The sequence below is a fragment of the Acinonyx jubatus genome, chromosome E1 (genome assembly GCF_027475565.1).
Source record: "Acinonyx jubatus isolate Ajub_Pintada_27869175 chromosome E1, VMU_Ajub_asm_v1.0, whole genome shotgun sequence".
NCBI lineage: Eukaryota > Metazoa > Chordata > Mammalia > Carnivora > Felidae > Acinonyx > Acinonyx jubatus.
This window is the reverse complement of record NC_069397.1, coordinates 26,556,974-26,571,926: the sequence shown is the minus strand read 5'-3', so window position 1 is coordinate 26,571,926 and position 14,953 is coordinate 26,556,974. Positions and strand designations below refer to the sequence as shown.

At 34.9% G+C, this 14,953-nt stretch overlaps 1 protein-coding gene across 3 annotated transcripts in view; it reads left to right on the top strand.

Moving 5' to 3' along the window:
• VMP1 (vacuole membrane protein 1) overlaps window positions 1-14,953 on the top strand; it is a 126,255-nt gene that overhangs the window by 51,710 nt on the left and 59,592 nt on the right. For 2 of the 3 annotated variants that reach the window (XM_015069710.3, XM_015069711.3), the window contains exons 6-7: window positions 5,465-5,632; window positions 13,783-13,914. In XM_015069710.3, coding sequence (XP_014925196.1) covers window positions 5,465-5,632; window positions 13,783-13,914 — 300 coding nt within the window. The remainder of the gene's footprint in view (window positions 1-5,464; window positions 5,633-13,782; window positions 13,915-14,953) is intronic. The other variant, XM_027034264.2, reaches the window with a different exon arrangement.

The window sequence follows — 14,953 nt, the reverse complement described above, 5'->3', positions numbered from 1 at the left end:
TCAAGCAGGCTTTGCGCTGTCAGTGCAGAGCCCTACATGGGGCTCCAACCCACAAAACTGTGGGATTATGACCTGAGCCAAAACCAGCCTTAACTAGCTGAGCCACCCCTATGTTTTCCAGGTATCAGCAAACTTTTTTTGCAAAGGACCACATAATAAATATTTTAGATTTTGTGGAACTGTAGAGTCTTTCAGCGCTCTTCAGTTTTGCTCTTATAGCACAGAATTAGCCAGAGACGATATGTAAGTGAATGGACATGGCTATATTCTTTGAAACTTTCTTTATAAAACTAGCATGGGCCAAATTTGGTCTGTAATTTGAAGTTTGCCAACTGCTGCTTAAATCCTTGAACTTACTTATATTTACTGTTTTTAGGTTCTTGTCTCATATTTCCATTATCTCTGACATTTCTGTTTCTGTTGACTAATGTTTCTTCTGGGTCATATTTTCGTTCTTCACAGATCTAGTTGTTTCTTATTAGATGCTGGACATGTAGTATTAAAATTGTTGATTGTATAGATTTGTTGTCTTTCTTTGCAGAGCATCAGTTTTCTGTTTTGGTGGGCAGTCAAGTTACCTGTCATCAACTTGATCTGTTTAAGGCTTTTTTAAAAGAAAACATGTTATGGCCTATCTGGAGTAACTGTTACTCTAAGCTCCTTTTAGGGTCTTCCCTGAATGCCGAGTCTCTGCACTCTAGCTGGTTGAACTGCAGGTGTTTCCTAGTCCTTGTGAACTCTAGGAATTGTTTATCTTACAACTGTTGTAGGCTGTTTTCCCACCACTTGTTCTTTGCCTAGCCTAATGGAATCTCACCCTAGCCTGCAATGCAGCTTTGTATATCAAAGTCTCAAGAGGACCCTGTGCATGTTTCTAGAGTTCTTTCTCTTTATTATCATTCTGTCCCACAGATTTCAACTACTCAGGCTCCCTGAACTCAGATTTACTTCTCAACTCAGCAAGACCACCATGCTGTTTTTTAAAAAATTTATTATTTTTAGTAATTTCTACACCCAACGTGGGGCTCAAATTCACAACCCTGAGTTACACACTCTTCAGACTGAGCCAGCCAGGCACCCCAAGACCACCATGCTTTGCTTGGGCTCTTTCTCTTTGGATTTTGCTATAGACATGGAATGTGTCTACAAATGAAGAGCCAGAGCCATCATAGGGTTTCCTCATTTGTATTCCTTCTATCAGCAGTCAGAAATCATAGACTGCCTATGGTACAATGCCTGAAAAGAATTGTTCCATGTGTTTTGTCCGGTCTTTTAGTTTACTGTAGATGTAAAAGTCCGTACCACTTCATGATCTGAGACAGAAAACCCCCAACCAAAGGCCAGGATCTCTAATCCATACATATCAATATCTAAATGCTCTCAGGACAGCTGTAACCTCCTGCTCAATACATTGTTGGGTTTTATATGTTTCATGGTGGTTCTGTCCAGATAGTGTTTTCTGCTTACACTGTAGCTGTTTGTCTTTATCCCTTGGTTTTTCATTTAGCATAGTTAAGACATTTAATATATGATACAGTGCAGTAGGACTTGTAGGTTGTAGAAAATAAAAGTTAATTTGAGTATGTGTAACCTTTAAAAATATTTTAATCAAAACAATTTTTTAGTCTTGGTGTTTGGATTTTTCATGTAAACTAAATTTATTTCATTCAACTCAATTATATATAGGAACCATCAGCCTATAATGTTGAAAAGAATTTGTGAAGTTTCCTATAATTAACGTAGTTTAAACTAAAATGTCAAGGTACGGACTAAACGGGCTCTTGAGAATGAACAAAGGACAAGAAGCTGAGTTATTTGTGTCCGTTTTGCTGGGAACCACATCTGCCTCAAAGGCTGAGTAATCATGACTTATTAGTGTGGTTATGGAAAGTATATATCAGTTTAGTTGTGTGAATGAACCGTCCTTTCTTTAGGGAAAAAATTCTCATCAGATTGCTGAAATTTTCCCTTTTTAGAATTACTTAAAATTGAAACTATGAATAAGTCTTTTATCTTGTTGGATAATGTGTTTGATCTGTTGAGGTACATATTTTATATTTCTAGAATAGAAATGTAGGTTTTTCTTTCCTGTACATCCCAGAAATATTATTATTTAGTATCCGGGGCAGTTTAATTTTGTTCACTTAGAGTTTGTTTCTAGGGTTGAGAAGTAGACTGTACTGTATATTATAGGGACAGTTTGTGGGGTATCATGGGCAAACTCTTGAATTTCTTCTATTTTACTTACTGGTATCACATTATTCTTTTGCGTTTCATACATTATAGGTTGAAGTTACGTTTTTTGTTTGTTTTTTTAATTACATCTGATACTTAGCTATATGTGTAGAGTAAGAAATTTTTCACTAATTATTCAATTATTCTGAATTCCACAAACTTTAAACTTTTTTTTTTTAAGAATCACAAAATAATTCTTTTTCCTCTCAACTGTGAAATCTTTTATGCATATAGTATTCAAAGAAGCAATTGTGGATTTCATGGTTAATAACTTTGAAGGAAAATGTGACTACTCAAAAGCATTTATGTAATTATTCTTTTAATGTAAATATTACTCTTTATTAATTTCTGTGAATTAAAACTCAAGAGAAAGATGAAGAGGCTAAAAATTCACATAGATTTTTTTGGTCCAGAAAAAAACTAATAATTGATTCAGTGCTACATGCAGAACTACATTTTTTAGATTTTCTTTGAACACATAATGCCAGTTGCATATAGGGAGAAATGTAGCTTAGATTTATGAATATATTTTTTGTATTAACTTACAACAAAAAGTTTTGTTTTAAATCACCTTTTATCTTTTTTTTTTTTTTCAACGTTTATTTATTTTTGGGACAGAGAGAGACAGAGCATGAACGGGGGAGGGGCAGAGAGAGAGGGAGACACAGAATCGGAAACAGGCTCCAGGCTCTGAGCCATCAGCCCAGAGCCTGACCCGGGGCTCGAACTCCCGGACCGTGAGATCGTGACCTGGCTGAAGTCGGACACCTAACCGACTGCGCCACCCAGGCGTCCCATAAATCACCTTTTATCTTAATAGCAATAGTTCCTTAATGTTTTATTTTCATTGTTGCATCTTGTGCACTTTTGTCTTTGAACCACTAATTCTTTTACCTTATGATTTAAAAAGGCTCTCAGAAAAGAGCCTCTGGGTGGCTCAATCGGTTAAGCGTCGGACTTTTGGTATAGGCTCAGGTCGTGATCTCGTGGTGGTAAGGTCAAGCCCCACGTTGGGCCCTGCACTGAACATGGAGCCTGCTTAGGAGTCTCTTTCTCCTTCTCCCTCTGCTCCTCCCCCCCCCCCCCACCTGACTCTCTCTCTCTCTCTCTCTCACTCTCAAAACAAGTAAACTTTAAGAAAAGAAATTAAAAAAAAAAAAAAAGAAAAACCTCTTGTATACTGAGACCACTTACTGTATGTGTGTATGTGTATAGAGCTAGAGAGGATAAAATTATATATATATTTTAATATATTAATGCATACAATTTAATATTATATTATCTAAAACATAATATTGTATAACAAAAATTTTTACTACATTTTTATTTGATATTCTACAAAATTTTATTCTACAAATACAGTATTTTTCTTTGTAATAACTAATGGCTAGTACATTTTGAGGGTTTATTCTAAGCTGGGTACTTTATATAAGTGGACTGATTTAAATTTTATGGTATCCCCAGAATGTAGGTTCTGAAGGTATTTGATTATTTCCATTTTATAGATTAGGAGAGCAAGACTCAGAAGGTAAGTTACAGAGTCCAGAACCTGAACCAGAACATGTGGCTCTAGAAGTTATGCTTATAGCCACTAGGTCTACAGTATGCTTTAAAGTAAATATTTACAGCTTGTGTGTTAAAGAAACGTGTTAAGGATGTCCAGTGTTTAGCTCTGATACCTCATGAGAACTTTGGAAATTATTGTTAGATTTTAATTCACATATTTAATTATATTTGAAGTTTTTTATTTTGGAGCTGAATAAAACTATGAGTCTTAATTTTTTTGCTTTGCAGAAGAGTAAACTGAGGCCTAGAAAAAAGTTAAGTGACTTTGTCTAAGGTTGTTTAATTCCTGGGGCGCCTGAGTGGCTCAGTCGGTTAAGCATCTGGCTCTTGGTTTTGGCTCAGGTCATGATCTCATGGTTTGTGGGTTCGAGCCCCGCTCTGCTAACACAGAGCCTGCTTGGGATTCTCTGTCTCTCTGTCTCTGTCTCTCTCAAAATAAAATAAACGTTAAAAAAAAAAAAAGTTTCATTCCTGACCCTTAATTTACTGTTATCCCAATGGTTCCTAAACCTAGCCTATTAGAGAACCTAACTTATTTGAAATTCTAAAGAAACTCATTTAAAACATACAGGTTCCCATCCCCACCTATTGAATAAATCTATGTTAGGAAACCCAGTAATTTGTATATTTAACAAACTCCTTAGTTGGTTCTTATACAGACCCCTCACCTTGGCATGCATGTGCACTTGGGAACCATTGTGTTTATTAAGCCTTTATCACACATCTAATATTAATCCATTTTAACCTATGTGATTATTATTAATTTGTAATATTTTAGTTTATTGTTTTTTATATTTATTTTTTGGGAGAGCACACGCAGGGGAGGGGCAGAGAAAGGGGGACAGAGGATCTGAAGCAGGCTCTGCACTGACAGGTGGACAGCAGTGAGCCCAATGTGGGGCTCAGACTTACAAACTGCAAGATCATGACCTTAGCCAAAGTTGGATGCTCAACCGACTGAGCCACCCAGGTGCCCCTAATTTTTAATATTTTAAAATAAAGGTACAAAGCAGCACAAAATCTTCCATAGAAAATACTGCTTTAAAAGAAAAACTTACTGATATTTGTTCCACAGTTTTATTTTGTTTTAGGACCTCTTATCTTTGGGAAAGATAAGTGAGGCAGTTACTTCACCAACTGTTTTTAAGTAAGGACAGAAAAGTGGTATTCTCGAATCATGCCTAAAGGAATAGGGCACAGGAATTTTTTATCAAAGGGTATAACATTCTTACAAATGAGAATATAGATGAATAAAATCAAATAAAGCCAGAAATCATATGGTGTTGGAGAAGGAGATTGACTATAAAAAGACACCAGGGAACTTTTTGTAGTGATGGAAGTGTTCTGTATCTTGATTGGTTGTGCTTACACAGTTCAATATATTTGTCAAAACTCAATGAACTATATACCTGTATACTATTATATGTAAATTATACTTCAGTAAATCTGAATTAAAAAAACAAGCTAGGAAGAGATTAAGGATTAGTTTTTCAAATTACCAACTGCAACTTGAAATATGTAGTTAGATTCTTATTCTCTAGAAGCTAAGATTTTTCTATTTGTGTATAGTAATTAAGGTACTGTTAAAATGACATGTATATTGATTGGTAATTCCTTTTTCATTAATATTTCTCATCAGAGGTTTCTCATATTTGTTTCATAGGGTCCACATATAGCTTCAGTTACATTAGCTGCTTATGAATGCAATTCAGTTAATTTCCCTGAACCACCTTATCCTGATCAAATTATTTGTCCAGATGAAGAGAGCATTGAAGGAACCATTTCTTTGTGGAGCATCATCTCAAAAGTTAGGATTGAGGCCTGCATGTGGGTAAGATGTCCATTTTCATATTTGTCTAAAATTAACCTCACTATTTTGATACTTTGTTGTACCTCATTGAAAATTTAGTCCAAATGTATATCCACATAGCAAGTCAATAAACAATTAAGTCATGAAGTCACCAGTTATCTGCTTCCAAGTAAGAGAAACCCTTTAGAGCTTCCCCATTCATGAATGACATTCAGAGTAAGGCATGAAGCCATAGGTACAACAAAGCAGTGGATGCCATGTAGACAACAAGAGGGAAATGGAGGATAGATGATACAACTATACTACTTTGCAAAATTTTACCAATGTGAAATATTTGATAAACACATAGCAAGTGGTTATATTTTCAGTCCCAGATTGGTAAATGTTGTATGTCTCTCTCCTAGATTCAGATACTCTGTGTTTATTCTTAGAGGGCTTATTTCATTTTCTGAGTTGTTAGTAATACTGAAGTAAGGTCAGATATTTTTTTAATAGACCAAGCTTTACTGTAGTGAGGGTATCAGACTGTATGGTTGTATATGGTGATCTTGCTTTCATTTGTACCAATTATTCTTTTTATGGTTTGCTTAAGTGTATTTTGGGAAGCTTTTGTACTATATATCCAGTCACAGATTATTTTAATCCATACAAAGTATTCTTTTTTTTCTATATGCCTATATTCATTCAAATGTGTATCATTGAGGAATAGTTCATTTGCTAAAGACTTTGTTACTCTTTGAACATTTTTTGTCATTTGGATTCATTAAGTTATATGTTCTCTGTAACTTTTTCCCCCTAACAGTGTCTTATAAAATAAAACATATGGAACAGATCAGTTAAAAATCTTGACTAAAATGAACATGAATGCCATACCCATGGAAGAGGGAAAGTTTTCAAACACACTTATTTAAAGGTTAACAACTATATTGTCTGTGTGTGTGTGTTTCATACGATGGTCTTTGTTTTTAGTATAACTTATTTGTCAGTTATATATACTATAGCCTAGTATGTTGTGTTTTAAAAGAATTGTAAGGGAAATGCCATATTTTGAATTTGTTGAATATGAAAGGCAGGAAAAATTGTCGTATTTCCTGTTACTCTTTTATAAGCACTGGAAACAAAATTCATTGTACTAGTTGCATATGTTTTATAAATTTGACCACATTAGTCTTTTGATGAAAAATTATTATTAAAATAACAGAAGATACTTGGAACGTGCTAGAAAGAGACCATGTATATGGATTCGGTTTTCTGTTTTGCTTTAGTTCCTTCACAAATGATTTACATGGCTGGATTAACACTAATGCCAACAAAGAAAAACTTCCATCGCAGCTGGCAGTGATAACTGCCTCCTCCAACTCCCATAGTTCATATTGTTTGAAGTGTTCATTTGGCCTAGCTCCATGCATGCCTTAAATTAGTTAACTAGACTAGCGTAGTGGCTTACTTTCCCAAATAAATTTTAAGCTCCTAAAATATATAAACTGTACCTTAAATTTATTACCCTCACAGCAGTCAGTATAAGGTTTTGCACATAGTACAAGAATGTTGATTAATCCTAGTTAATTGGCTGAGTGCTCTTCATATTTCCTTTTTTGAAATTGTCTTTTGTCACATATAAAGTGGAGCGCATATCAAGTTACATTTAAATTGGTTCCTATTGTTCTCAATATTTATATGGATAGTCCTTTCAACAAAAGGTGCTGGGAAAACCATATATACATTCAGAATAATGGATTTGGACCCTTACCTTCTGTAAAAATTAACTCAAAATGCATCAGGGACTTAAGCTTACGAACTAAAATTGTACAACTCTTAGAGGAAGATGTAGAGACAATCTGTATGGTGTTGGATTTGGCAATGGTTTCTTAAATATGACACTCCAAAAACATAGACAACAAGAAAAAGTAATAGGTAAGTTGAACTTCACTAAAATAAAAACCTCTTTTATGTCAAAAAGAAAAAACATTATCAAGAGAGTGAAAAGATAACCCACAGAATGCAAGGGGATGTTCACAAATCATATATCTGATAAAGGTTTAATATCCAGAATGTTTGAAGAACTTCTACAACTTAACAACCCAATTTTAAAAATGGGCAAGGGACTTGAATAGACTTTTCTCCAAAGAAGATACACTAATGGCCAATAAGTGCACAGATTCTCAGCATCATTTAGTCATTGGGGAAGTGCAAATTCAAACCACAAGGAAATACCCCTTTGCTATTATTTTTTTAAAAAGAAAACAAGTATCAGGATGTGGAGAAATTGGAACTCTTGTAGACTGTTGGGAATGTAAAGTAATTTAGCTGCTAGGGAAAAGAGTTTGGTGGATTCTCAAAAACCTAAATGTAGAATTACCATATGACCCTCCTCTAATTCTACTCCTACATTAATACCCACAAGAACTGAAAACTGGGACTCAGGTATAAGTACAGATACTTGTACTTCATTCCTCAGTAGTATTATCCACATTTTCTTTTTTCTTTTTTTTTTTTTTTTTAATTTTTTAAATGTTTATTTATTTTGAGAGAGAGAGAGCACAGGAGGGGCAGGGCAGGGGGGGAATCCCAAGCAGGATCCACACTGTCCATGCAGAGCCCAACACTGGCTTACTCTCACCATGAGATTATGAGCTGAGCTGAAATCAAGTACTGGGCGGTTAACTAACTGGGCCACCCAGGCACCCCTCCACGTTTTCAGAAAGGTGGAAACAACCCAGTGTCCCGCAACAGATAAATGGATAAAATGTAGTATATACGTGTAATGGAATATTATTCATCCATAAAAAGGAATGAAGTTCTGAATTGTACTATAGTATGAACCTCAAAAACATTATGTTAAATGAAATAAGCCATTACATAGAAAGACAGATACTATATGATTGCACTTATGTGAATTGTCCAGAAGAGTCAAATTGGGGGCACCTGAGCGGCTCAGTCAGTTAAGTGTTCAACTCTGATTTTGTCTCAGGTCATGATCTCACAGTTGGTGGGATTGAGTCCCATGTTGGGCTCCACTGTGACAATCTAGGCTTGCTTAGGATTCTCTCTTTCCCTCTCAGCCCTCCCCCCCCCCACCCCCTGCACTCACACACACATTCTTTCTCTCTCTCTCAAAATAAATGAACTTTAAAAAAAGTATAAATAAAAATAAAATAGAAGAGTCAAATTCATAGAGATAAGAAGTACATTTGAAGTTACCAGCGTTGTGTGGGGTGAGAAAGTTAATGCTTAATGGGTGCAGTGTTTCCATTTGGGTGATGAAAAATACTGGAAATAGATAGTGATGGTGGTTGCACAACATTGTGAATGCAGTTAATGCCACTTAGTTTTATATTTTAAAATGGTTAAATGGGATACAGTCATAAAATGTCCATACTGCGGAGGTTGAGAAACCTTGATATAGAGTGTGTCAGCCTTGATTTGTAGTTTACCCTTTTGAGTTTACCCTTTCATTTGTGTTCACACCCGTATGTTTTGTTCTGTTCAAAAGAATGTCTTGCTTGATTAAAAACTCACATCTTATTTGATGCTTTGGATTCTGTCTCCCTCTCTTTCTACCCCTCTCCCTCTCATTCTCTGTCTCTCTGTTTCTGTCCCTCTCAAAAATAATAAACATTAAAGAAAACTGAAAAACAAACTCATATCTTATTTGACATTTTTATCCAGTTTGTACTTTGAAAGTAGTATGTCTTTACAGACGTCGCTATCATTACAAATGTAGTGAATCAGTAAAATAATTAAAATGTAAAATAAATCAGTAAAATCAGTAAAATAATATCCAATTATAGGATAAAGACCAGGGTTGGGGGCGCCTGGGTGGCTCAGTCAGTTGAGCGTCCGACTTCAGTTCAGGTCATGATCTCACATTCATGAGTTCGAGCCCCGTGTCGGGCTCTGTGCTGACAGCTCAGAGCCTGGAGCCTGCTTCGGATTCTGGATTCTGTGTCTCTTCCTCTCTCTGCCCCTCCCACACTCATACTCTGTCTCTCTCTCTCAATAATAAATAAATGTTAAAAAAAAAAAAAAAAGACCAGGGTTGCTCTTAATTTCAGCTTGTTTATATAGGTCTTTAGAGCACGCTAAAGTGAATTGGGTTTTTTTGTGTGTTTCTTTTAAATTTTTTTCTTAATGTTTATTTTTGAGACAGAGACAGAGCATGAAGGGGGGAGGGGCAGAGAGAGAGAGAGAGAGGGAGACACAGAATCTGAAGCAGGCTCCAGGCTCTGAGCTGTTAGCACAGAGCCTGACACGGGGCTCGAACTCATGGACCGTGAGATCATGACCTGAGCAGAAGTAGGACACTTAACCAACTGAGCCACCCAGGTGCCCCATGAATTGTTTGATATTGTTGATCATTAGTTACTTTTTTTCAGTTTGAATCTTTTGATCTTCCATAATTTGTGTCACCGGTGCAAAGCTTCACAAATTTTCATTTCACTCATGAATTCCAATAATAGTTATTATGCATCCAAGCACCAGAGATTCAGAGTGAGCAAAACTGAACAGTCTCATTGGAACTTTACGTTCCAGTGAGGGAAATAATTATCATGGAAAAAATGCATAAGTAAATATCATGGAAAAACCGTATAAATATGAAGGAGAAATCTGTATAACACAGACATTTTCCCTAGTTTATGATTCAAGGAAGATTTCCATGAAGAAGCAGTGTTTTGGTTGAGATCTAAGAATAATAAAGATTTGTAAAGTGGGACAGCAGGTCAGGGGCGAGAGCATGTGTGTTGACTTTTAGATAGAGAGCATCACCTTTTAAGGTCATGTATTTGTTAAGTTCATGGTTAGGGGGTGATTATTGTGGTAAAATATATATAAGGAAAGTTTTACCATTTTAACCGTTTTTAAGTACACAATTTATTGGCCTTAAGTATATTTACAATGTTGTGTCATCATTGCCAGAACTTTTTGTCATCCCAGGCAGAAATATGTACCCATTAAAACAATAACTCCAGAGTCTTTTCTATTTTCTTCTTCTTTGATTGTGTCAATTCTAGATACCCCATCTAAATGGAATCATATAATGTTTTTCTATGTCTGGCTTATTTTGCTTGGCATAATGTTTTCAAGTTTCATCCATGTTGTAGCATGTGTCAGAACTTCATTCCTTCTTACAGCCATTTGAAAACTGACCTCAAGGGAAACTGGAAGCAAATTTTCTCTATGTGCAAAACAGTCTTGAAAATTTTACTAGAATTGGTATAATTGTTTTCTGTAAGAACCCTGCATTTCTCAGTGGTTTCAAGCTTACCCTCCTAACTTCTGCTTTTAACCTCTGATTTATGTTTGTAATTGGAATATGTAATAGAAAAATCATTTTGTTTAAAAAAAATTATTAACACATAGATAATACAAAACTACCATAATATCTGAGAATCAGCATATGTAAAATTTTCTGCTCTCCATATTTTTACTATTAAACTTATTCTCATCATTGAAAAGCAAAATGCTGATTTGCTTGTGAATCCACTTGACAAAACTTTTTAAAAGCATGAACATTCAGGATTTTCCTCCTCCCCTAAATCTTTGAATATAATTGATACTCCAGGAAGATATTTCCCTCTTGGTTTTGCATATTTTGTGCATGTTAAAATCTTCTCCAATTCAAGAAGCAGGGACTTCAAGGTAATCAATTGATATGGAGCAGATGGTTTTTAGAAGAGCTTTCTGAATTATTGCTTGACTAAAAACTACTTGTCTCTTTCTTTTGCAATAAGGAAACCAGTTATTTCTTCCCCTTAATTAAGCCTAGGCTGACAGTTTTTAGTGTTCCACACTTCTGTTTTGGTTTTTTGTTTTGATTTTGCAAGAATTATAAAATTGTTTTGTAAGAATCATGAAATTATGGGACTGCAGTACCTAATTTGAGATAACTAAATAAACTTTTGTGTCTAGAATATAATGTGTTTTGGGGGACCTGTCTGGATGACTGTATTTCTTTTTATCTATTTGTGTAAAAAACAGAATATTGACTCATGATCACCATTCTTGTTTCTTGCTAATGTGGGAAAACATGAGCAGAATTCAACTATAACAATAAATATAGTCAACCAAGTATAATATAGTATGTAGCTCTTGATTTCATTTCAGTCCATTATTACTTCCTTTTTAACTTTAAGGAAACTTGTCATGAGTTTGAATCATATGATTGCTTTCAGAACTATTAAACATTTGAGTTAACAGGTTTTAAGAGAAGTTCATGTTTTGAATAACATGTTGCAATTAACTTCCTACTTTTTGTAATGGGAAAAAAATTTTTTTAAGTACAGAGATTTATATAATTAATTTAATATGTTATCACCCAAACTCAGTTAATATTAATCCCTGGCTAATATTGTTTTATCTGATCCCTCCTCTGTAGGCTCTCCACTATCTTGAAGCATATCCTAGATGACATATCACATTTCATCTGTAAATATATCAGTCTTAGGACTTAAAAAAACATTATCACACCTAAGAGAAATTAGGAATAGTCTCTTCAGATCAGCTACCTAGTTAATGTTCAGATTTTTCTGATGGTGTTTCTTTGTTTTTCTTTTCATATTTATATGTTGTTGAAACTGGGTTGTTTGTCAAATATAATTTCTCACAGTCTCGATTTTACTAATTATATCCCAGTTGGTATAGTTTAAATATGTTTATCTGTTCCCTATGTTTCCTGTGAGTTGATAGTTAGAGAGGCTTGAAAAAAATTTTTTTGTCGAGAATACATGTTATAGTCTTGTGTATTTCTGTCACGAGGTACAGTAATGTCTGATTGTCTTTCCTTTTGTGGTATTATCACCATTGTTATACAAGTCCATTATTAAGGGTTATAAAATGGGGGTAAACCAATTACATCATTTTTTTTTACTTTACTTATTGACTGGAATGTTTTTATAAAGAAAAACTCCTTATCACCAATTTGGTTACCCCAAGATATCTTTCATATAGGTAAGAGAGGATAAGTAATGGATTTTTCCCCTTTATTTACCTGTTTTTTAAATAATAAGTTGGTTCTCTTAACATTCTCCAAAGTTGACTAACATTAACTTTTTTTGTTTAGCAAAATATGATTTGTGTTTTATTTATATATCCCGTGATGTATATGTCTCTCCTCCCTCTCATCTCTCTCTCTTTATTCTTTAAATATAGCCTGCTTCTTTTGACACTTAAGTATATTCTTTTTCAGAATTCTTGTTTCATATGTGGATAATGCAGTCTCATTCGGAGATTATTGATCCCACACATTGAAATATAACACTGTGAACATGAAATATTTGAATTTGATAATGTTCCTTGGGGATTCTTTTCAAGGCATTTGTTGACAAAGTCATAGTACAGAGCAAATAAACCTAAAATTGCTTCTGAGAATTAGCAAAACTTTTTCATTCACTATGACTCAAGGCAGAGAAGAATGGCTCAAAGTTGAGAATTTTCCTAGAAACTATATACCTTTTACATTATCATCTATCTTGTATTTAAGCCATTTAAGTCCAAACCAAGTTCCTGATTCTCTTACCTTTGTTTTCATCCTATGTTTTAAGTTGAGTGAAAAAAAAATTCTCTTCAAAAACAAGAATCCACAAAGTGACTGAAACATGAGTCACTCAATGTCCTGAGGAAATAAACATTTTTCCTGTGGTGAAAATTTATCCATCCTAATGTTGAGTTTTCAAGGGGCTTCCTGACCACTATTTGTTAAAAGTTTTAACTCTGCACACACAAAAAAATTAAAACAGCACCCTAAATACCAGATTAAATACCTTAAATACCAGATTGAAACAGCATCTTAAATACCAGATTTCCTAGAAAGTTTTATCTAAAACTTGTACTAGTGAATACTCATTACCAAATGATTTGAAAAGAGGGAAAAAACTGACAGAAATCACAGAGTATAAGTAGAGATGCTTAGAGAACTAACGTTAATCTAATGTCTGTCATGCACCAGGAATTGTCTAAGAGTTTAGTGTATATTATCTCGCCTGGCTTTGTATTGGTCAGTATTAGGGCCAAGAGTCACACTCATGTTCTCTTGATTATGTAGTATATGCTTTCCTCCCTAATACATGCATCTTAATGTGGTTTTGGCAATGTAGAAAAATATAGATTTAATCTGTTTAGTATTCTTATGTTGAGAACAGAATCTCATGTGAGTATTTTGGTTTTGCACATAGGGTATCGGTACAGCAATTGGAGAGCTGCCTCCATATTTCATGGCCAGGGCAGCTCGCCTCTCAGGTGCTGAACCAGATGATGAAGAGTATCAGGAATTCGAAGAAATGCTGGAACATGCAGAGACTGCACAAGTAAGAACAGTAGAGAAAACAATAGAATACTTTAATTGTCCTTAAAAAAGTTATGGCTAAGGTGAAATTGTTAATAGTTACTTTAAAGAAGAAAACTCCCAGCATAAAAATAAATAATACATTATTTGGGATAGAATATTTAGAAAAGCTGAAATATAAAAGTGATTATAATCTTGATTTTAGAATAGAGAAATACAGAAAGAGTCCACAAGACAACTCACTAAGCTGAAATGCTTTGCCAGAAACCAGAGTAAGTTGATGTCGCTAATGAAGTTTAGGAGCCGAAACATTCTTTGTCCATTATGTGTTTTTAAGTATTACCAAGCAGACCACTAACTGAATAAGGGGGACAAATAGGTGGGTCAGGCTATGAGTCCAAAGTTTTTAAGAATAACGTCAAAATATTTTACCATGTTTAGAGGAAATTATTTGGGAACTCTTAAGAAATGGCAGTTACAGGGGTGCCTGGGTGATTCAGTCAGTTAAGCATCTGACTTCGGTTCAGGTCATGATCTCATGGTTTGTGGGTTCGAGCCCCGTGTCAGGCTGTGTGCTGACAGCTCAGAGCCTGGAGCCTGCTTTGGATTCTCTCTCTCTTTCTGCCACTCTCCCGCTCATGCTCTGTCTCTGTCTCTCAAAAATAAACGTTAAAAAAAGAAAGAAGGAAAGGGAAGGGAAGGGAAGGGAAGGGAAGGGAAGGGAAGGGAAGGGAAGGGAAGGGAAGGAAAGAGAAGGAAAGGAAAGGAAAGGAAAGGAAAGGAAAGGAAAGGAAAGGAAAGGAAAGGAAAGGAAAGGAAAGGAAAGGAAATAGAAAAGAACAATTACAATAAACTTACCCTTTAACAGCTAGAGGGAAGAAAGGCTGAGGCCTTTACACCTGAGCATAAGCTGTATATCAACCAATATCTTAATGTTACAAGATAGGTGTTTCATTCTTTGCAGGAAAATTCCTAAGAATATTGTTAACTGAGTCGCTTCTTAGGAATGACAGTAGAAATCAACATAGACCCAAAAAAAAGGGATGTAAAAGAGATTTTTA